We start from the raw sequence: 24,462 nt of genomic DNA, 5'->3' as shown, positions 1-24,462 counted from the left end.
TGCGAATACCTTCTGAATAGATCCCACGATCGATGTTCGTTCTGTCATCACAAGATCGTCTTATCCAAACGTGATTAGTTGGAAAGTCATGTCAGTCAGTTGAACTATTATGGCGTTGAGCAACGAACAAATTCTACACACTCAAACCATTTTCTAGACCTGTAGTTAATTTTATGTACTTTTGCAGCGAGTCTGTTTCACAGTCTTTGAACCGCATTTTTCCCTCCCTGCACCCTGCCCTTTCTGCAATACTAAAGCCCTAACTATAGCAAGTCTTGATTTCCTCAGGTTCAGTCTCCTATCTCACTGGGACTCCTTTTCAATTTAAAAGGAATTATTTTATTTTGTCTTTCTATCAAAATTATATATTCAGAGATAATGCGTTTGTCAAGCAGACATGCGAGTAAGAGGCTACATAAGGCCTGGCTGTTCCAAATTGCCGAGGATTGGCCTCTGTATCCCACTGTAGTCGACATATCTAGACACCTCATTCGTGCATGTCATCATGAAATGCCATCAAGTTTGTTCCTCATAAACCTGAGAAGAAATATCTCGTGCTGGTCTTCCTTGAAGTTTATCGCGAAAATTTCTCTATGTATACTCTGTCAATAAACTGACAAGACGATAATAAAGCGCCCCGCCATAGTATATTGCTTGTCTTAGCTATAGTGTTCTTGTTTATGTTTCAGCAAAGGCTACGGTCGTTGGTCTCAAGATGGCTGCCGTTTGGCCGGGACAAACAACACTCACACCACGTGCAAATGTGACCATCTTACCAATTTTGCTATCTTGATGGACGTGGAAGGAGTAGAGGTGAGTGAGAGACTTGATTTAAGTTTTCTTTCTGATTTTTGTATAAAACCGACGTTAACGAGTGAAACAAGAAGATAAGGGTATTCTGCCACCTATTAAAGTCTCATCCAACAGACCACTTACTATTTGTACATATCGTCTGATTTCAAATGGCTGGTAAAAGTACATACATGTAAAGGTATCATCATCCCTTTGGAAGTCTCATGACTTCCGGTTTCGACATTTCGTCTGCTTCTAAAATGGTTGAAAAATGTCCGTAAGTGCATTATCTGCCCTTTAGAAGTCGCAACTTGCGGGATGGTCACTCCCGGTCTTCCGGTTCTTTGAGATGTCGGGTCAGTTTGGTTGACGCGTCTCAATAGTCTGATGGCCTGCTTTGTTTAATATGGCTGTTTAAAACCCCATCTGCGACATTCCAATGGCACGTTTATCGCTCCTCTCTGATGTTGCAATGTATACAATGGTCCTGACTGGTAAGTCACAATCAAAGTACTTTTCAAAACAACACCCACGCACCCACCCACCCACCCCACCCCTAAATAAATAAATAAATATATTGCTAGAAAAATTTCAATATGAATTTATTTGAGAGAAAATGGATTATACTCCAAAATGTTCTGTGATTGTGACAATGAAATAGCTTATACCCCGTGTGTATCTGCCATTGCTCCAGTTTTACATGCTCTTTTTCCCCCAGTGGAAATTGAAACAAAGTGACATGCCAATCCTTATATTGTCCACGGATTGTTTCATACAAAGTGTATCCAAGTGAAGTGAATAAAAAATGATGTGAAAAAAAAAAAAAATAAATAAATAAATAAATATTAAAAAAACAACAGGTGCGTACATCCTATTGCACGTCAGTTTACGGAACACAATATTGACTTGGGCCAAGGCAACCTACACACTCATGAACACCGGACCCTCAGTGTCTAAGTAAGGAAAACAAGAATTTAATCAGGAATTAGTGGTGAATTTCTATATTTATACTCAGAGATAATGTCTTGGCTTCATTACCTGAAAGATTCCACAGTCGCAATCTCTACTGTAATTAACCGTATCCATGATGTTAAAACGAGTGTAGCCTGCTGGCAAGATCCTGGCCTACACGTTAGTCGATATCAGTTGCCTTTGTTTTCAAGGGGCGAGTGGTAGCCAAGTTGTTAATGTGTTCCCTTGTTTATCAGAATGTCTGGTTTTCAATTACAGGCGAATAGTTAGTGAATTACTGTCTTATCTCGCCCTACCATTGAAGCGGTCGACTTTCACGTCGGATCTCAAATAATCAGATTATAGTGACAAAAATCATTTACATTGTCAAAAGAACTGTTTGCTAAAAGCAGAGTCGACTGCTTGTATCATTCTGGTAGTATCTTGAACATGTGTATATAAATCGCTATCAACTAGTGATGTTTTGGAAAAGGTGAGCCTTTCCTGGCACCCGTCACAAACACGTGCAAAGGCAAGTCAAAGTTTCATCTGAAAAAGAGTGAGTGAGTTCAGTTTTTCGCCGCTTTAAGCAATATTCCAGCAATGTCACGGCGGAGGACACCAGGAATGGGCTTTACACATTGTACCCATGTGGGGAATCAAACTCGGGCTATCCAACCGCCCTCCTGAAAAAAGACGGGAGCATACATGTATGTCTAAATAGGGAATTGCGTAGAACATAATGTTTGTTACTGATGCGTCAAATGTGGTAACGTTCTCCACGTTCTATCAAAACACGTTTTGAATGCTTTACCCAGGCCATGAATGTTGTTGCCTTGATGTCAACGATCCCGGACTGGGAATGCGTGAACGCATGTATTTTAACGCATATTACACCACAGCAACCGTAAATACCTGAACCTGGACCAGTCAAACCGGTGATTGAATCACGATTTATGCCATCAGGACACGATGACATATACGATGCAACCACGTGATCTTCAAGATCCCCCATTTAACTATTATGAAGTACAGTAGTTCTATTCTGAACCAAAGGGTTTGTTTAATTGACGAGCAATCAGTACGTTAAACCTGCCACAAATGTCGAAGTAGTTAGCCTGTTATTTATTGATCAATACACACGTGGTTGTATATCAACATGATATGAGCAACAGTGCCCTACTCATGTCAACAGTAGGCTATTGTACGAACAGCCTTTTAATCAGCTCTCAAGGACTGGGAGTCAACACTCCAATCAAGCTGGTCGTAATCTACGTTAGGAGCAATAAGAAGTAAATAAACTGAAGATAAACTTATCTAAACGACGTAAAGTGACTTCTCAATGATTTCCCCCAGATCTCACGAGGTTCTCGTGAAACACGAGAGTTTGTGTCAAAATACAAAGAAACCAATGCGAGCAACCACTTGTAGACTGGGCTCCATATCTTGTCCTTGATGATAAGGTGCAACTCGGAACGATCGTGTGTCTATGCCTCAACGTCTACAGAGCGACGCCGTATCTATAGAAACACGTGGTGGAAGTGTTTTTTTGCATCGTCAGATCGTTTCGATGTCCGCCCTAGTTAAACAGATGATTTCAGACGTGTTTAAGAACCCCATCCCGTCCGCTTCAAAGGGCGTAACTTAAGAGGTTGTTGAAGCGTTAAGTATTTCGATACGGTTTATTGTACAATCAGGTGGCTCCCGTTTTAAGGGAGGGATTTACTGTTAGGGCTCCAAGAATAGTATCATCAACATCTGTATCATATCTCAAGAGTCAAAGGGCAGATACCAGGATCATTGGCTTCTTTCAAACACGGGGCGGTGGGGTAGCCTAGTGGTTAAAGCGTTGGCTCGTCACGCCAAAGACCCGGGTTCGAACCCCCACATAGGTACAATGTGTGAAGCCCATTTCTGGTGTCCCCCGCCGTGATGTTGCTGGAATATTGCTAAAAGCGGCGTAAAACCAAACTCAGTCAGTCAGTCTTTCAAACACGAATGTGTTCGATTATTGAGGACCATCCTTAGATTCGGACAGGATCGTATATTCGAGTTGACAGTTGATGTGGTAGAAGTATTTAGAAGCACCTTAGTGACAAACGTAATGCGCAGAATTGGATCATAAACAGGTTTCTGATTACAAACAGGAATCCTAGGCTGAGCTACTGTCTATAGCTGTATACCGGCAGTTGCCAGTTCAGAGGTTAAACGTTCGCTCGCCACGCCGGAATCCTGGGTTCGATTTCCCTTACAGATACTATGTTTCTGTTATGTTATCGCTCGAACACTGTACACTCACTGTCACTGGACACATAAGGGCGAATTCCGGGTAAAATAGGTCCCTGGTACCCTAAAGGGGGACATATATTGAATTTAATCGTTACAATGTCATGACTTGTTGACTACATGTGTATCGTTGTGTCCCGATGGCATCGATCAATCGGTGTTCATGCTATTAATCCCCGGTTTGGCCAGTCAAATCCTCACTATCGTCCAGCCTGCTATTTAACTGGAAGGCTGCTGAAATATAGTAACTCAGATTTGTAGAAATTAGCTCGCAATTCATGTTAATAATGTGCCACAGTATCCGAAACATTTAAGTTATTTTTAATATTTTAAATCTACATTAACGCAAAATCTTTTATGTCTTAATTTTACTTTTAAGTATCTTTTTTTATTATTATTATTATAAAATGTACTTCGTGATTTAGCGAATGTGAACCCTAAGGAAAGATATAAAATCCACCCGCCTGTCCTCGTTGTGATACTGGGTAAGTGAGTGAGTATAGTTTTACGCCGCTTTAAGCAATATTCCAGCCATATCACGGCGGGGAACAGCAGAAATAAGCTTCACACATTGTACCTATGTGGGGATTCTAACCCGGGTCTTCGGCGTGACGAGCGGACGTTTTAACCACTTGGCTAGCCCACCGCCCCCTATGATACTGGGAGCTCGGTCTCTGGATTTATATCATGCAGTATAACTATTTATGCCAAGAATGTTTCTTCGAAGCCGATCCGTCTCTATCAAATGCTTTCCCAAACCAAAAGTATTCCCTTGTTTGTTTTCTTAAACAATTCCAACAAACAATACCGCCACCCACTGCCTCCTTGTCTTCCCTTACCCAACACATCCACAACCCTAATTGTACCCCCAACTGCTTGTTACTGTTTCCCCAAGATTTTACCGACGTCGAACAAGATGTTTGTTTTCCATCCTTCAACGTTGTCCGACGTTCCCAGGTCTCTACCCCAGGGAAGTCTACTGGCACAGAATCCAGTCCCTTCACTGCATGCCTCAAATACGCTCCAGATGGTCGGGAGGGGACAAGAAGGGGTGGGGAGGAAATTCAACTGTCGGCGTTATTTATTCTCTTCCCGATCCCCGGACGCTGAGTAGACACCGAGGGAATCCGCCTGTTCTGGAATTGGTCTGGGGCTGTAACAAGTGTTCGTAAGATGTGGTCCTACGGCTGCAGCTGTGAGCGCCCGAGGTTCTTATCTTGGACGCAGAAGCCGCCAGACATCGTTTACACCAACAGCACCGACAATCATCATCGTCATTGAATGAAATGAAAAATCTTTATACTCTTGTTTGTTAAACGTCTTTTAATATTTGATAGAGCGAAGCCCCGGGTATCTGTTCATTATATGAAACTGATGTATGTAGACTTGCCCGAGACTTGCTGAAGGGTTTTTCGGATATTTTGTATCGGGTGTCTATTAAAGTTATATATAGTGTCTATTAAAAATAGGATAACCTAGTGGTTGATCTGTCAGCTCTTTCAGATGATAGGTCAGTTCGATTTTCAACATGGATACTGTTTGGGAAGTTGTTATTGGTGCAAAGTGGGTACCACCCAACACAAGAAACAGATGCATAACATTTATTACGCTTTTCAACGGGGCGGTTGGGTAGCCCAGTGGTTAAATCGTTCGCTCGTCACGCCGAAGACCCGGTTCGATTCCCCACATGGGTACAATGTGTGAACTCCATTTCTGGTGTCCCTCGTCGTGATATTGCTGGAATATTGCTAAAAGCGGCGTAAACCTAAGCTCACTCACTTACTCGTCAGAGCGGAGACCCAGGTTCGATTACCAATTTTCAAAGGTTGTGTTTGGATATCCTACGTTTGGATGTCTTGCTTCAATACTGGTAATTAATGCCAGTTGTCTATATACGTCGCACAGTATACGAGGGCACAGCTGCAATATGATGCTAAATACTGAGTCTGTCCTTGCAGATGCACACTGTCCACAAGATGTTGCTGGAGTTCATCACTCTGGTAGGCTGCATCATCTCCATCCTCTGTCTCTTCGCCAGCTGGATCACCTTCACCTGCTTCGGGTAACTATAGCAACAACAATAATAACAGTAGTAGTAGTGTTGTCCTAGTCTGTCTCACAGTCCCTGAACCACATTAATTTCCCTACTGCCAAGCCCTCTCTGCAGTGCTAAAGCCCTAAATAAAGCAAGTCTAGATTTCCTCAGGTTCAGAATCTCTGGTCTCCCTAGGGCTCCTTTTCAATATAAATGAGCTTGTTTGTTACTATCAAAATTATATATATTCAGAGACTAAGCCTTAGTCTAGTGTTGTCCTTACATCGCCTGCGACAATACGACTGATACCTTGCATGTTTTTCAAAAGCCGTGAAGATCCGGGTTAGAATTATGTGACTAACGGGATTGGATGGTCAGGCTCGCTGTCTTGGTTGGCATATGTCATCGTATTCCAGTGTGCGAGGATCGATGCTCATAACGTTGATCTTTTGATTGTCTGGTCCAGACAAAACAACACAAACTAAATAACATGAGACTCTGTAGCTCTTTATAGCAGTTTGACATATTCTGTAACCTTCATTGTAGATCGCTCCAAGGAGAAAGGAACTCCATACACAAGAATCTGGTGGTGTGTCTGTGGGTTGCAGAGATTCTATTTATAACGGGTGTCAGCAGAACGGAAAATAAGGTGAGTGACGCAACAGCAGAAGCATGTCAATAAATATGTTGGAAAGGTGTAAAGCAGTTCAGATTTCTTCATCTGTGGTGTCCTTACTTAAGGGTATGTCGAAAATATTTCCAAGCGTCATTTATCCCACATAAGGGAACGACCATTGGAGGTGGGGAATATTCCCAGGAAATTCTTGAAAATAGTATTATGCATCAGACTTTTCTAAAATAAGATTGTCTGCCAAATATACATTGTTGCAAAGTGTTTTCATAAAACAATCTGGTGTTGCTGCTGTAGCTAAAGGCTTATGAATCACCATACAAAGAAAACCAAGACTCTCTCGGTCTCTCCTTTATAATTAATGCTCATGCTGCTGATCACTGGATTGTCTGGTCCAGACTCGATTATTTGCAGACCGCCCCCATACAGCTGTAGTATTGCTGAGTGCGGCGTTAAACAACAAACCAACCAACCTTTATGATTGAATTCCACAACTTCATAAGTGACATCTAGTATACGCATATATATCATACTTTTGTGTGTGTGTTTTTAGCAATTGCTTTAGCCGAAAGGCATATTTCCAATATGGCTCTCTTGCAGTAGCATATTGGGATATTTCAACAAACGCCCGAGACAAAAATAAACATATTTTGTTGCAATTTAAGATGACAACTGCATTAATTGTAATTAATCGGGTTACGATGACGTTTATGAACTAAGGCCTAGATTTTCGAAGCCCTCTTAACGCTAAGATAGTCGTAAGTGCCATACATTAACATTAACTTATGACTATCTTAGCGCTAAGAGAGCTTCGAAAATCTAGGCCTGGCAAGTAACCAAGCCTGGCCACCCGATGCACTTTGTCCGCCGCGAACGACCAACGTAGCTTTCTGGGACCAATTCTGACTGGATCTTGGTGGTCTGAAATACATATCTCCAGTTACACTATTACACAAACTTCGGTAACGTAAGACTAACGGTAAAAGTAGGTTGAGTGCCGTTACGTCTCGCCATACGCTTAACCCCTCCCTTGCACAACAGCAGATATTGCACAGCACCGTCTTGCTTCCCCAGGCTGTCGACAAATCTGTCAGCTCCCATGTACACATTTTAACTTCCAGACATCTGTCGAGATTTGTTTTTGTTTGTTATCTTTATATCCTGACACTGGATCAACGAGAAGGAATTAAAAAAATCAGCGTTAAATAAATACGTATTTCCTCCCGTGTGTTCGCTGAAGATGCAGAAACCTCGTGTAACGATGCTGTCGGTGCGTTTGTGCAGTAGTAAACAAATACCTTGTCGTTTCTCCATCTCCAACGTGCATTGGGGCCGTGTGCACTGATCAGCCTCGCGATGAGTTCATCATACAAAGCTGTTTTCAGACGAAGGTTGCGTATTTTTCGCCGACGTAAACAACGTCATTCAACGCCATGGATATGTTTCTGTATACACGTTATCGACGTACTAAATCACAAAACAGACGCCCTAGCTTCCCATCAGCGAGACACAAGGTTCCTTATGTAATTCGAGGAATTACTTCGTATCTTTTTGTAGTCGATAATAAACATTGATAATTTTACCGTGTCATACCGAAGATTAACGAGAGCTACCGAACTGAGGCCACCTCTACCATAAGGCCTTTGGAAAAATTAGCAATTTCGAAAAAAAAAAAAGTTATCAAGAGACCATATACCAAAGTTTCTGAATTAACGAACTCTAATATTCTTTGGTAGACTTCGTGGATGAATTGTACTACCCAATTTGATGTGTCTATGCCTAGACTAACGCTTGGTCTCTGAAAATATGTAATTCTTAGAGAAACAAGGAGTTAAACAGAAAAGGAGCCCCACTGAGATGGGACATTCTGATCCTGAGGAAATCTAAGGATAAACAATATAGCTCACGGACTGTGAAACTATCCCTTGTCTATTCGTTGTGGGCGTTAGGTAGCCTCGTGGTTAAAGTGCTCGCTCGTCAAGCCGAAAATCCGAGTTTGATTCTCCAAGATTGCAGAATAGGTGCAGCCCAGTTTTGGTGTTCCCTGAAGTTATATTGCGGCAATTTTGTTAAAAGCGATGTAAAATGATCACTCATCCTGATACCTGGGCCTAGATTTTCGAAGCTCTCTTAGCGCTAAGATAGTCGTAAGATAATGTTAATGTATGGCACTTACGACTATCTTAGAGAGCTTCGAAAATCTAGGCCCTGAGTGCTAATGGATATCTTTCACACTGTTTTACCTGACTGTATATATGTTTTCAGCTGGCCTGCACTCTGATCGCCGGCTTCCTGCACTACTTCTTCCTCAGCGTGTTCATGTGGATGTTCATAGAGGGTATCCACATGGTCATCATGCTGGTCCAGGTGTTCGATGCCGCCAAGTCACGTCTTCCCTACTACTACATGACTGGATATGGTGGGTCTCTTGTAATGTTTCCCATCAGTTTAAAGGGGGTGATGTTTGAGGTTGAACGCCACACTCAGAAATATTCCTGCCATCTGTCAATAAAAATGTCTTAATTAGACAATCGAATAATTGATGCTGTGAGGAACAATACCTAGATTAAAAATAGTCACAATCAAAGTATTCAGGTGTTCTGTAACGTTTTTGAGTAGGATATACAGTGGACGCTGTCTAAACTGGTACACATTGGGAATGAAGAAATAATCCGGTTTAGACAGCGTGTCTTATTGTAGACCTGTCACGGTTACCTATGACTAGAACTGAACCAGTTTTGTCAGTCAAATATACATTGTTGTATCACGTGGTTCTCTCAATTTCTCTGTATACACACTAATTACATGTACAAGTATACCCATACTGTACTAAGATTAAATTATGTATAAACACATATTCGATTGGCTCATTTCATGCTGAGATCCGGAATTGACAGCTGCCAGATTGCAGAACTCTTAAATGATGAAAAATGTACTAGCCACGGATGGGACTGAGATTATATGCCGGTGTTGACAACTTGCCGGATTGGACAGCTGCCGGTTTTGACAGCTTCCACTGTATTAGCTTAGGTTCCATATAGTGATTTGTTACCAACAATTACTAAAATGTGTGTCTTATTTCACAGTGTTTAAACTTCTGTTGTTTTGGTTTCCATTAATGTGACGTTGCAAACGTTCAGCACTGAGATCCAAGGACCCTTCTATGTTTGTATTTTGCAGGTATTCCTCTCATCATTGTCTCTATATCTGCGGGCTTCTACTACCAAGGTTATGGAACAGACCAATAGTAAGACACGTTCACTTTAATGAGACTTGTGTGAGTAGCGAGTTGGGTAGGACAGACAGACAGTTTTATTTCAGTATATAAGGCCATGGCCCACATTACAGAATAATTTTACATTTTGTTTGATGCTGGTAAAACCAGTAATAATCATACATTATTGCCTTTGAAAGCTATGGAACCATATTTGCACAATGTACAGGCATAATATACCCTTCTAAAGAAAAAGTAGCAATACTTATCAAAACATCATCCTTAGATGACACAAGTCTAACAAAATTATCCTTATACGGGTTACCAATATATAGGTATGGTGGAAAACATTCTATCTTATGCATCTTTTAAACATTGACAATTAAATGGTATTCCTCTTCAACTACTGGTATAGCAATATAAACAGAGTCTATTACAGTACAGTGTATTATGCCTCCCTGTTACAGTTGGAGGTTGGAAGCTATTATATCTGGACTAGCTTAAAACATGTTTATAATACTGTAGAATATATCTAAGGAAATATATCTTTCAATTTGCACAAGTGTCATAAAGTGACAGTATGTTGTAACAATCATACAATTTTGCTTTGTAAAGTGTCTGACATTTTTGCACAGTGTATAGGCATACTATATCTAAGAAATAACATATGGATCTTAATGTGTAGAATACTGACTGAAATTTATACATTTCTAATTTTACGAGCCTTCATCAGAAACTTAGCAATACTTGTCAACAGGCAATGCTTAACCCTTGGTGCCAACAACTGGTGCCAGCATTGATTTTCAGTAATCTATACTTAATATCTCCCCACCATCTTACCTTTCGCTCAGCTGACTCTGTTCCGGCAGATAATCAAACTGGTTATTTTTTGGCGCTGACGTTTTATATTTCATAACCTTCAGACATCATTATCGCGATTAATTTTCTTTTACATGTGGTCATAAATTAAACAAAACATGCACGTTTCTCGTCAGAATGTTATTTTTTACGACGTCCTTTCACTAAGTAGTCCTGAACCTCGTTTTTAGCATCAATGGCGGCGTAAACCCTTTTGGAAAGAAAAGATAACTCTTCCGCTTAAATCACACTTGACGTTAATGGAACTAATTTTAAAACCAGACATGTACTGTATTTGTTTCAGCTGTTGGCTGACAACGGACCGTTTCTTCATTTGGAGCTTCGCTGGTCCAGTTGCCTTGATACTTTTGGTGAGTAATGAAACTTATCTTGGTACCATCAAACCTCTAAAATGGCAAGGGAATTATATCATATCTGAAAGTATAATTAGAACATGGCGGCAATATGTCATCAGTCGTGGAGCTAAGGAGTCCCACTACCTGTCTGGGCTGCGTGTAGAGGGGGCAAGGTTACCTGAGCTGGCGATGAGCTAAACCAGCCACACTAGGATCACCCTGGGCGGTGGGGTAGCCTAGTGGTTAAAGCATTTGCTCGTCACGCCGAAGGCCGGGTTCAATTCCCCACATGGGTACAATGTGTGAAGCCCATTTCTGGTGTCCCCCGCCGTGATATTGATGGATTATTGCTAAGAAGCGACATAAAACTAAACTCACTCACCCGAACCCCCCTACTGCAATTTGTTTACCTAAGTTCTGCTGTGTCATCATGCATGGGTTACTGGTGATTTCTTGCTCCACGGAATCAGAGACCAATTTGCTGCCCTTGAAAATCCGGGTTAGAATTGGTCTTCGCTGGCTGACTTGTTTGATGCATCCCATCATAACTCAATTGTGTAGATCGATGCTCATGATCTCAATCACAGGATTGTCTGATCTAGGCTGGAATATGTACAGACAATCGTCATGTAGCTGGCATTTTGCGGCGTGAAGCAACAAACAAACAAACAAACAAACAAAAGACATCAATTTACATAGAACGAGATAGAACATACAATGAGGCCTCTGTTTATTTCATTCAGCCGTATACCCTAAATATTTCACATCTATTCATGTCCCAGGTAAACGCCATAATCCTGACGTATGCCATGGTGATGGTGTGTCGTCATTCCGAGTACGTCCTCAACAGCAAGGAGAAGAACTCAGGCGGCATGAGGTAGGTGACACCTTCAACCAGACAAAATATCGATGCTTTCTAATGTTGTTTCCACACAGTAACTTAACACAATCATATTCTAAATCTAATACGTGTGTATACCAAACAAGTCCACTAACCAAGTAGTTAGGAAACAGATTAACAAGTTAAAAAAGCAACCTAAAAATACTTCTTTTTTTCGTTTAATTCTAAGGATTTTGTTTACCGGTCATGGAAATAACCTTTTGACAAAGTGAATAAGTTAAAGACAGCAACAATGACAAAGGGACAATTTACAGTCACGAAATAAGGCCATATTTAAGGTAAAAAACAACACAGAAACGGGGAAAACTGTAAGTAAATAGTTGATCGTAAGACGAAGCTACTTTTGACATACTTTACAAACAGTATTAAAATACGAGGCATTAGTCCACAAGAAAATGTAGTTTTATGCTTAAACATTAAAGTGGCTAATACAACTGGTCAATTTGATCAAGTAGTAAGAAAACTAATATTAAAATATAATTGCATTGTCTTTCTATCAAGAATCCATTCAGTACAGACTGTACGCTCATATCCGATATTGAAGGTTTGTGTAAAGTATATTATGAGTGCTTCCTTCAGTTTCGGGCCAGGTAAACCACGGGTCCTTTATAGTTTCTTGTGGAAGCCAGCAGGACGCGCGTTTCGTACTGTTTTCCACATCAGTGAAACGTTGTGGTCTTTGTCAGGACTCGTAATCGAGGCGAAACAGGCTTCGATCAGACCATAGCCTTAGTAATTGAGTTGGCTCGGTCCACTGACCCACCAACTGCTTGTAATACATCATGATCTTCCGTTAGTCAGTCGTTGTGAAACAGGTTAAGAATCCTGTATTTATTGTTCTGTTGGTTTCTCCAGAACATGGCTGCAGGGTGCTCTGTCGATGGAGGTTCTGCTCGGTCTCACCTGGACATTTGGCTACTTCTACATCAGCAAGGAAACCATCGCCCTGGCCTATATTTTCACCATCCTCAACAGTCTCCAGGGTCTCTTCATATTCTGCTTCCACTGCCTCCTCAACAAGAAGGTGAGACGACCGAGATAGTCTCAGTAGCTTGGATACATACAGGACTTATTGATTACTCATAACCCATTTCCGTGATGTTATGTTGAAGCTGGGCTAGTCCTACCACATCGCAGATAGGGGTGTTTTATGTTTGAAATATTGATTGTTTTGTTTGTCTGTTTGTTAAACACCGAACTCAGCAATATTCCAGCCATATGGTCTGTAAATAATCGAGACTGGATCAGACTATCCAGTGATCAACAGCATGAGCGTTGATCTATGCAATTGGGATAGATGACATGTGTCAATCAAGTCAGTGAGCCTGACCACCCGATCCGGTTAGTTGCCTCTCATGACAAGCGTGGGTTGTTGAACGCCAATTCTAACCGGGGTCGTCACGGGTTTTGAAACATAGGGGCATGTACTTAGACTGTATGATTTTGTATTGTTGATTTACCCGTCTGTTGAACCATTCATCGTTTTATCTCGTATATAAATTGGCGTCATGAGACATCATGACAAATGTCTGTACTACATTTGGTTGGTATACCTGTCGATGAAAACCATGAACATAGGTAAGGTGCTGACCTGCCAATGATCATAATCGGAGCGAGTTTTCGAATCCAGCAGGCCCAGGCAAAAAAAATCAAGTGAAATCAAGAAACACAAATGTACTTTACTCATACCGATGCTGTAATTTTCTGCTGCAGGTGCTCAAGGAATACAAAAGAATACTCCACATCAGCAAGAAGCGCCCCAGTGCCTCTACACAGTCCGCATCACTGATGCGCAAACAGAGCCAGTCGTGCGAGATGTCCAGCAAGTCTCGCAAGGATTCCAGCTGCTGATCCCAACCACCGCTAGGTCAAGGACGTGAAAGACAGTAGTCCAATGACACCACGACTCTCATGTCTAGGTCGTAGGCTAGGGTTCCGACCTAGAATTGATACCTTTACACATGGGCTGACCTTTGTCTTTGGCTGACATCTTTTCCAATTACATTTATCAGTTTATTTAAGAATTGTAATGTAAGACACTCGTGTAATCTGCCATATCAAAGGCAACATAACTTCATCATAGTTTGCTTTGAGGGCCGCAATAATTTACGGTCGGCCGACACAAAGAATTTATTCAACCCATTTTTGTTATTTTCACTTATTGTTTTTTCAAGGAGGGTACGATAATATTGATTTTTTAAAAATATTACCCAACAATTATACATGTTGGGGTATGGTATGATTGTACTTAAGACCTTTCCCAATGATACTCAGTTGGTGCAGGTCAAGTTTATGGATTACGTGTTGAAGTACTAACGCTTCAAGGATGTTGTCTTTCACACTCATTGAGACTAACCGTTGACAAGTGTGGTATGTACTAATGCACTAAGACATCACTGCCATGTATATGTAACTGTCTATGCACTTCCGTATTGTATTGTTCTGTGTTAGCCAAGAAACTGGGTGAATCGACCGCGAGGTCACGGAAAGAGGTCCTCAAGAAGGTCACGGAAGGAGGTCTTCAAGAAGCCAGACTTGCCTTGAGTATATCGGTAACGTTGAGCTACTCTTGTCTTGGAGCCATGTTAAGATCCTTTAGCCTCTTCCTGTAATCATATCCAAACCATGGAGATTAACATAAAGAAGCCTCCAAGAGGATACAAGGGATCTTGACTCTGTTCTTGGAATCGATCTTAGTATGGGGGTAAGATCAACTTACCGCGGAGCTCGCATTGTGGATCTTGGCTCTGTCCCATGGAGCAATCTTACTATGGGAGTAAGATCAACTTAACGCTAAGATCGCTTGTGGATATTGGCTCTGTTCTATGAATCGATCTTAGTATAGTATTTAGATCAACTAAGCACCAAGATCGCTTTGTGGATCTCGGCTCTGTACTACGAATCGATCTAAATATTGTAGTAAGATCAACTATGTAGCTTTGGGGTACGAGGTCCTGGACTTTGCAAGGCTTTTGATGATAATGCATTCTTAATTAACAAAGCATGTTAACAAAGTATTGCCATGCAGTATTCCATACCAAATACTCGTTGTAGAGTCTGTTATAGAATTTAGATAATATCCCCACACCATCAATGGTGTATTTAATCATTTAGTCATATGTACAGGGTATGAATCTGTTTGTAGTCGCATCGTTTCATGTGTATATAAATGACAATCAAAGTCAGTAATTTATGCTGATATTTGACAATGGTACCTTCCTCTGCATTAACATTAAAACCCGCCATGTTTGCCATTCAATACAACATGTATTTCTTACGACTCTTACATGGGACGCAACAAATTCCGGCATTTTTACATCACTATTAACAGAAACATTGGTAATGTCTTTACAACTTTCCAGGGCACACATTTAAACTAACACTCTAAGATCTTAAATGGATCTGGGGACATATGACGTACAAAATCATATGACCAACTCTCATAGGTCAACTTTCCATGCTACTTTTATTTTCCGACACAATTTGCATACAGTACCCGTATAAGGTACTCAATGTTGGACACAAATATCAATTCCATATTATTATATTTATTCCAACTGGACCAACAATCAATGTTTCCATGACACGTTGCTATGACATTCTATCTTGTGATCATCATTCAGAGAAATGTCTGTAAACGTTGACAGTGTGCAGCATGACTATTAAGTGTCTGTGTAAACTAAATGATATAATATGTATGACTGTTCATTCACGCCAGATAAGGAAACCATGTAACATTCTCCAGGGGCTGAGAGGCTGACATTTGTGTCAGGTAAACGATGCTTTGCTTCGGTCATTGTTCCAAAACACACTATCTTTCTCCCGCCGAAGCCAAACATTTTTAGACCACCATTAGGCTAAATGTTTGAAGGGTGTTTAGAAGTGGAATGCATAAGAAAAGCAAGATTTATTATGTCAACTCTTTATTGACAATTGTATCAACACCTGATGAAGGAGCAAGCATATGTTCCGAAAGGTCGTGTTATTCACAATAAAGAAGTTGACATCTATAAATCTTGTATTTCTCACCATTAGACCATCACGAAATGCAGCATCTTAATTCAGCGGGCATTGATGCTGGGTGTTCAACCCGAGAACAACTCAGTTTTATCTTGAGCAAAACATACTTTTCTAAAACGTCTCAGTCCCAAAAAATTAAAAGATATGCACGTAGATATGAAAGTGTTTGTAGGTAACGTGTATGTTCACGATTGAGAATTTCAGCTTTACAGTTCCATCATAACAACTTTTTAGCAAGGTTCCTGATACTTTACATTTTATACAGAATTCGCATTTTAACAAATTATACAAACCTAAGTTATTCCAACGCAGTCCCTTCTTTAAAAGCGGTTGTCTGAAAACATCTCACAGACTTAATGAATTTTCTTTCGTTTTTTTTAAGATTGGGAGAAAATATTAGATGCTATACCAGGCATGACTTTGACCGTTGTCTCATATTTACTGTGTTAATGAGTGTATATTGTGTACATTGTATGTTATGCATTACAGAATAATGTTTCATATACTCAAGATACATTGCTGTATTTTGCCTATTCGTTGTTTCAAAATGGCTGTTGTAAATGATGACAACTATGACGTCGTTTTCATTTGAGAGGTTTATTGCTAATAGATGTAATCTTGAATATCTTTGGTATTTCAAGGCTTCCACACGACTTCTGATTGAAACGAAAGCAGCTGTAGGAAAACAAAACTGGTCAACTCTTTTTGGAATTATAGAATCTGTGGATTCCTTTTAGAATCGAGACCTAAATTGGGGTTGGGGAGGGGGCTTTTTGTGTCATCTGAAGCTAACGTTCAGATGATACTGAATATTGTATATTAACAGTGTATGATCCCCGGTGGTTCAGATCTTGTTTGGTGCTATTTGGTGGCTGTAAATGTACATTTTGTCACATCTTGGTTTATAATGACTGTTAACACTTGCTGAGTACTGACATAATTAAGCTGTTAAATAAAGTGCTAACTTTCTTCACACATTAGCTTCCGTGTTTTCTGTTGTCTTTTGGGGCTGTGGGGTAGTCTTGTGGTGAAAGCATTCGCTCGTCACGCCGAAAACTCGGCTCGATTCTCAACATCGGCACAATGTGTGAAACAATTTCTGGTGTCCCTGGCTGTGATATTGCTGGAATATTCCAGAAAGCATTAACTCAACACCAACTACGTGACGTCGACATGTACATCCCACACTCTGGACTACACAAACCAGTGATTGATATTATGAGCCGTGGGGTAGCCTAGTGGTTAAAGCGTTGTCTCGTCTCGCCGAAGACCTGGGTTCGATTCCCCACATGGGTACAATGTGTGAAACCCATTTCTGGCGTCCCCGGCTGTGATATTGCTGGAATACTGCTAAAAGCGGCGTAAAACTAAACTCACTCACTCACTACGACCCGCACTATACGCCTTCGGGGTACGACGACAATCAACAAAGTTTCATCTTACCACACGCACAAATTCACAAACTCCGGTGATTTGAGCATAAGCTTTAGTGTATAGCGTTGGGTGATAGCGTACACTATGAGACACTCCCTTGCTCAACAGCGGAAACTGCGAACCAACAACGGTACACTTGGTCAGGGTGTGATTTAAAATGGGTGAGTTGGATAGTACGCCGCTGTTTATCACTTTGGTGAATTCCACCGTGGATTTCCAGGACGATGCTAATAGTGAACGTGTACCCGGACCTAGCACCCCTTTCCACACAATGATACAGTCTATATTCAATTATAACTCTCATTTTGTTCTCATCATTAAACAAAGAGTTACGCAAGAAGATTATACCAATCTTGCATGTACAGAACCTTGTGATCATTTTACCACATAAAATGATGAATCTGTACCCGATAACTTATGGCCGGTCCATAATAAATTTTGGATAACAAAGAGGCCTGTTTCTATGTGTTCCACTATAATTACGAATTTTTAAAGGATTTAGGCAATGTGTTTAAGTCTCAAATATAAAAAGGGTGGTGGTAACTTCCCTGCCCGAGTCATACAATAGCCGCTAAATATGATAGGTATCGGCCCCTTGCCTGTCTGTAATTTATCTGAGAGGGGGTATACATGTTTATCTGCGCATGGATTCTCACAGTTTCGTTTCAGTGGGCTAGCAGGATATAACCCATCAAATACAGTTTTGAAGCGGAAACCTTCTTTTACCAATACAGAGTGTACACTAATACAAAAATAAGTACAATGCCATGTTAGTAAACCTACTGTACAAAGTTGATGTCATGTCCTAACACTTCAATGTCTGGATGAACAAAAGTGAAATACCAATGCAGAATATTAAAATATACATGTACCTTTGAATACAATATACATAGCACCTTCCATAGATGTAATACGTCAATAAACTGTCACAAAATATTAGAGTAATAATACTGACTGAGCACGAGATGATTGCACCTATGGGGAATGCAAAACACACATACCTGTATACACTTGGAATATAGTTAAGTACCTCTATGACTTATTTCCATATCATCCAAACTTGGAAATATCTTCATATGACATTGATCTCATCTTGACACATATCGGAGACATTAGTGACACCTGAAGAAACATTTTCTGTAAAATCCTAGAGGGTGAATGAATGAGTGACTTGAACAGCATTCCAGTTATATCACAACATGTTTCATGTGAGAGGAAAGCCTAAAGTAATGTTTACCAGGTTAGAGAGCTTCAGGAGCAAGGGTATGGTGTAGCTACACTAACGTTTAGTCCCTGAATATATATACTAGTAATTTTGATAGAAACAAACAAATTCATTTAAATTGAAAAGGAACCCCAGTGAGTTGGGAGATTCAGGAACCTGGGGAAATCTAGACTTGCTTCATTTAGGACTTTAGCATTGCAGGGATGGTTAGGCATTAGGGAAAATAATGTGGTTCAGGGACTGTGAGGCAGACTAGGGTATGGTGCTGACAAACTTAGAAACATAATCCTGGCAAACAGGACTTGATCCCACAATCATAGGCTTCTGGCATGTCAAAGCACACAGTAAAATTTCTTATTTCCTCTACATTCTGCACATAATAATGCTCTGAAATATGTTACCCTTACAATTATTTAGCATGTTTGCATGTTCCATGCTGAGACACTTGACGTCCAACACATGTATATGATAAAGAATATCAAAACATGGATGTTTGGTCATTTTACAAAATGTATCTCCTGAGGTATTCTAGAAAATAGTCTTCAAAAAGAGATACATAGGTTTTTCTTAAATTACACATGGAAAACACATGTAAATGTCGTAGTTAAAATACTAAACATCCCGCTCACACCAAATACATAATTTAAAAAGTTGCACAAACAAATCTTGATTTCATTTTGACAGCCACAAACTAATCGGTTTTCAAACATTCTTAGACCATCATATCAACATGTGGGCCTGAAGCTCACCTGATCACATACCAAAGTTTCTTCCGAGAATGAAACAGAAACGCTACATAAGAAATATGGCATAACATAAGGCCTAAAACATGTTTTTAAGAAACATATCTACTTGACTTAAAACCCCAGTGTGTCCTATCTTTCTCCTGACTTAACAAATATCCTGCTCATGCAGGATTCAATAGTAATCCTAATAGAGCTTCTTCTTGCTGATCCTCCTGTAGTAAATGACCAGCAGCATCAGTGTCAGGTTGAGGAGACAGCTGAGGGCAAAATTGGTCAACACTGTGATGTCTCCTGTCAGGACAAGAGTTGTCACACTTCGCGCTGAAATATACAACATATGACCACATACCTTTGTAAGCTGGCAGTCTATTATGATCAAAAATAAAGATTAAATTATGGAACATTCATCATTTTGACTTAAATGCCACAATGTACTATTCTATATAACATTTGCTTTTTTAAAAGATAGTGTATTACTTATTTGGTTAGCAACCAGCAATGTGTCTGGTTTCAAGTGAACCAACAGTAGCTGATAGTGTGATAATTAGTCCATGCTTTCTGGCTATGACATCAAGTGTGCTTAATGTTCAGTGTTTATAAATTATCCAGACAATCCAGTGACTGAAAATAAGCAACATCCCCTGACAGTCAGGTAGAATGCCAAACAATCAACGAAGTTCCACCGCCTGACATCACCATCGATTCAGCCTCCTGGTATAACAAGCATAGGCTGCAAGGGACCAGCACCCCATTGCAAAAAGCTATCTAAGTGCCAAGGAGATCATAACTCCCATTCTTTAACATGGGCTCACTATATTTTGCTAAGAGCATTGTGTCCAACATGGCCCTGATCAAACCCAGAATCCAAATGTTACTATTAAATTATGATTGATCTCGTAACTTGTAAAAGCCCCTACACCACCACTTACCCATGGTTGTATAGAAAGCCATTCCCCATGTGACAGCACTCACTTGTCCAGGGTCCTGTTTACTCACTATTGAGTATATCTGCATCACTTTGCTACCGACTGACAGTGGTAGACCAGAACCCTTAAAAGAATACAAACCAGCACATTCATTCAACATAAAATTACTTGATATAGGTATATAGGTTTTACACTCAACAAACTGTTATATTTATGTTATTTAAATTATGCCATACTTCCCCCTTTGAATGAGGAAGTCTAACACAGCTCTTTGAATGCAACCATACATTAAATTATCCCCGAGTATGCCAGCAAAAACATGAATGGAAGAGTTATCTCCCATGAATGCAACTCACAATGGCCAACTGCAAAACAACATCAGGCACAAATCTGAAAGCAAAAGAACTGCTCACTACAAAATAGCTGCAAAAAGATAAGGAAAATACAGACACATCAAGCATAAAAAATTAAGACAAATAATCATCAGCTCAGGGAAGAAACAGAAGAAAAAGAAAAGCAGAAGTAGAGGAAAACAGTGAACAAGAATTCCTTGTTATCTTTTCTTGGTAGTATATACAGCTGTGAGTGAGTGAGTGAGTGAGTGAGTGAGTTGAGGTGTGAGTGAGTGAGTGAGCGAGTGAGTGAGTGAGTGGAGTGAGTGAGTGAGTGAGTGAGTGAGTGAGTGAGTTTGGTTTTACATCGCTTTTAGCAATATTCCAGCAATATCACCGCGGGGGACACCAGAAATGGGCTCCAAACATTGTACCCATGTGGGGAATCGAACCCAGGCCTTCAGCATGACGAACGAACACTTTAACCACTACGCTACCCTACAGCACCACAGCTGTGAGACATTAACAGGCTTAAATTTACATTACACCTCATCATTACCATTCTCTTATATGGGTTGCTCTAAATACCTGTGATGATTGAAGTCACAAGCAAACATATATACATTATCATTTCAAAGACTAAAAATGAGTGATCATAACTTTTCATCATGACTAATATCAGAAGATGCCCTAAAATATTGTGCCAAAAATTATTGGATCAAGCTTTTCTTACATATAGTCTGGACAAGACTGATGTTTAGCTTGTTTAGAAATGGTGATAAATCTTGATGTCAAAGTTCATTTGTTTGTTTGCACAGCCAGCAACAGTTCAGATATAAAATGAGATGTGGGACCAGACAATCCTGTGATTGACATCAAAGCATCAATAAAAATAATAATAACTGGCCACTTCCATAGCGCTGAACTCAACGCTGCAGGGACATGCTCTAAGCGCATACAATATGATGGACATTATTACCCCGGATAACCCAAGCTGCCTGTGAGGTGTTAAAAGGTTAATAATAGTCAAATGACTTATACCACCAGGTACCCATTTTCTGCTGGGTGAACAAACTTGATCTGAGTTATACAGTGACATACAGTCATAAGTCACTGAATCTGACCATCAAATCCATTAGCTGAACTAAAGTTAAGATGGCTAATGGAACATAAATACCATTAATTAATCACTATTTAATTCTATCATGGGTAATAAGAGGGAGGTAGCAGTACCAGGTCATACCTGTATCTCCATCATTTAAAAACAAACAAACAAACAAACATGTACAGAAATCCATTCAATAAAGACAACACCAAGAGACTAAGGGACTGTTCATAATTTATGGCTAGGGGCGGGGGTGATGTAGATTTTAAGGAGGGGGTCAACAATTGTTTTCTGTGGAGGTAGGGGCAGTCATCAATTTTGTACATATGTACTTGGGAGGGTGAGCAATTTTGTACACATACATATTAAATAATTATGCTAAGAAAATTCGGGAGGGACAGGGGGTTCAGGATTTTGTACATGACATGCAGGGGGGTCACTTACTTTGTACATAAATTTTAGGGGGGGGGGGTGTCATTCACATTGTACATGTTTCTCCATCAAAATCATCATCACCCCTTCACACACACCCTTTGCCATAAATTATGAACGGTCCCCAACAACCACAAAAATCCATCAACAACTCAAGGATACACTGCAAACCACGGAAGAATTTTAACTTGCAATTTACCACTGTAGTGTAGCAGCAGGGTAACTAATGTTAAATCTGAAACAGAAATTGTTAAAATGAGCTGCAAGTGATTTACAATTAGAAAAATACATATGAGCAGCCATAAAATGTCTGAGTCCCGTTCAGGGATTCGAACCAAGGAACTTCCGATCCAAAGTCAGACGCCTTGTCCACATGACCAAAGGTCAACTCCCATCACAAGCTTCAGAATATAACAAGCTGAGAATTATAACACCTTATGTCCACTGACTGATTCACTTTTAGAATACTCCATATATATTGAATTTACCGGGTCATATTTACTTAAAAATACCTACAGTATGTCTTCTTGCTCATTGCATAATTGTCTTAATATTGTGTAACACTGTAACTTCTGATATAGTTACAGAAGTATTCAACTAGGTGTATTTTATAGACTTAATGAGTAATTTAAATGTGTACATATATATTAGATTCTATTTTATATATTGAACATTGTTTTGGCAAACCTGATTTAACCCAATAGCTATTTTTTACTCTCTTCTAATAAGAGACTTAGGTAAGAAAGCTTGTATGTTATTTCAAGACTGTTTCTGAATACCTTGCAGCACCAAGAATGTGTACTCGAAGTATGTTGACAGTGGATACTGCATGGCGAAGTGGTAAGTCAGCATGATGGAATATCTGAAAAATAGAGGAAATATTACAATATCTGATATAATAAATGGCCTTGGGGATTGTACCATATTTTTTTACCTTTGAAATGGCAGTGTGAAACAATCCCATTTGTTCAGGGGTAGGCCTAACAGTGCATATGCTCAAGACATGCACTGTTAAGTTGGCCAGTTTTACCATCGAAGACCAAGTGAACTATTTCATTTCATATTGATAATGGTTAGAAATAGAATTAAAAAGGCTACTTGTTATCAGAAGTCTGCGTGCCATCGCAACTTGACAGCAGCCCTCAAATCTCTGATGACAGGTTGCTATTGATTCTGTTGCTATATGACATCGCAGGTGTAATACTTCTTGATTGTGATGTCATCTTATAGTATGGTTTGTGTTGTTTTGATAAAGCCACTAAACCTATGAGCTGTTTGTTTTGATCATAGTGGGATTACCTTAAATTTCTATCCGTTCCATCTAAAATAACAGGAACATTGTAAGACATTATCATTTGCTGTTTATTATTCTCATGAACCTTATTTCTCTTTGATACAATCAGCAAATAATATAAAATATAATATAAAATAATTAGCAAAAACAAATCAAGTTTTAAAAGTCTATGTATACATATGACTGGTGCATATGACAAATGTAATCCCAATTGTCAGTGTATCAGGAAGTAATTTGTAATGAGAGAGATAACACCAACAGCTAGATTGCAGGATGCTTAAGAGGTGTATATAACATGCCAAATTACATGCACAACCACTGATTGACAGCTGCTATACCATGTATACATTGTCAGTTTGTCACATTCACAATGAGAAAAGGGTATCACTGCCATCGATAGTATCCGGTAAACTGACCAAGACTCTGTAAATTAACATTGCTGAATAGAAATATAAGGTCAATCGGATGTTATTCACATTTGTTAGGCTACCACTCCCAGGTTAAGGCTCAGGTTTTATCTATCTTAAACTGGTCAGTGCTCCAAATCAGATCTTGTAGTTGTACCTCGTCACTAAACTAGGTCTGTGTCAGTATGTCTTACCCACATGTTTCCAACATGACGCTGCTAAAGCTTATACCTCTAACACTCTTGGAGTTGAAAACAGATATAATCTGAGGTACTTTAAGAATCACACATGCTACAATGACAGTTAAACTTAAAATATTGCACATGAACTGTAGATTAGCAGACGCTTCCACCGCCATCTTGAATTTTTACTGCGGGTTCGTACTCAACTTTTCAACAAAAACACGAAAAACATTTAATATTTGTTCGGCTGTGTTGGTGATACTCAAATAATGTCATAAATAAATAAATAAATATATATACACGTGAATATAATATAATAATCAGATTTCTAGGTT

At 39.8% G+C, this 24,462-nt stretch overlaps 2 protein-coding genes across 2 annotated transcripts in view; one reads left to right on the top strand and one right to left on the bottom strand.

Moving 5' to 3' along the window:
* The window catches only part of LOC124254949 (adhesion G protein-coupled receptor L3-like), a 73,800-nt gene extending 56,776 nt beyond the window's left edge, over positions 1-17,024 (top strand). Inside the window, exons 12-20 of the mRNA XM_046688786.1 lie at positions 690-813; positions 5,988-6,091; positions 6,611-6,713; positions 8,961-9,114; positions 9,876-9,942; positions 11,072-11,138; positions 11,906-12,000; positions 12,880-13,048; positions 13,738-17,024. Of these exons, the coding sequence (XP_046544742.1) occupies positions 690-813; positions 5,988-6,091; positions 6,611-6,713; positions 8,961-9,114; positions 9,876-9,942; positions 11,072-11,138; positions 11,906-12,000; positions 12,880-13,048; positions 13,738-13,875 (1,021 nt within the window). The 3' untranslated portion in view covers positions 13,876-17,024. The remainder of the gene's footprint in view (positions 1-689; positions 814-5,987; positions 6,092-6,610; positions 6,714-8,960; positions 9,115-9,875; positions 9,943-11,071; positions 11,139-11,905; positions 12,001-12,879; positions 13,049-13,737) is intronic.
* A 2,566-nt stretch (positions 17,025-19,590) lies between these two features.
* LOC124254957 (solute carrier family 66 member 3-like) lies at positions 19,591-24,317 on the bottom strand. Its single transcript, XM_046688797.1, has 6 exons — positions 24,140-24,317; positions 23,024-23,106; positions 22,407-22,479; positions 20,732-20,798; positions 20,379-20,499; positions 19,591-19,770 (listed from the first exon to the last, which is right to left on the bottom strand). Exons 1-6 carry the CDS (start codon positions 24,301-24,303, stop codon positions 19,634-19,636), a joined length of 645 nt encoding a protein of 214 aa, XP_046544753.1. The 5' UTR covers positions 24,304-24,317; the 3' UTR covers positions 19,591-19,633.
* Between the last annotated feature and the right edge of the window lie 145 nt (positions 24,318-24,462).

This window comes from Haliotis rubra, unplaced genomic scaffold, assembly GCF_003918875.1.
Source record: "Haliotis rubra isolate DU_JTF1 unplaced genomic scaffold, ASM391887v1 Scf588, whole genome shotgun sequence".
In the NCBI taxonomy this organism is placed as follows: Eukaryota; Metazoa; Mollusca; class Gastropoda; order Lepetellida; family Haliotidae; genus Haliotis; species Haliotis rubra.
This window is presented reverse-complemented; position numbering and strand designations above follow the sequence as displayed.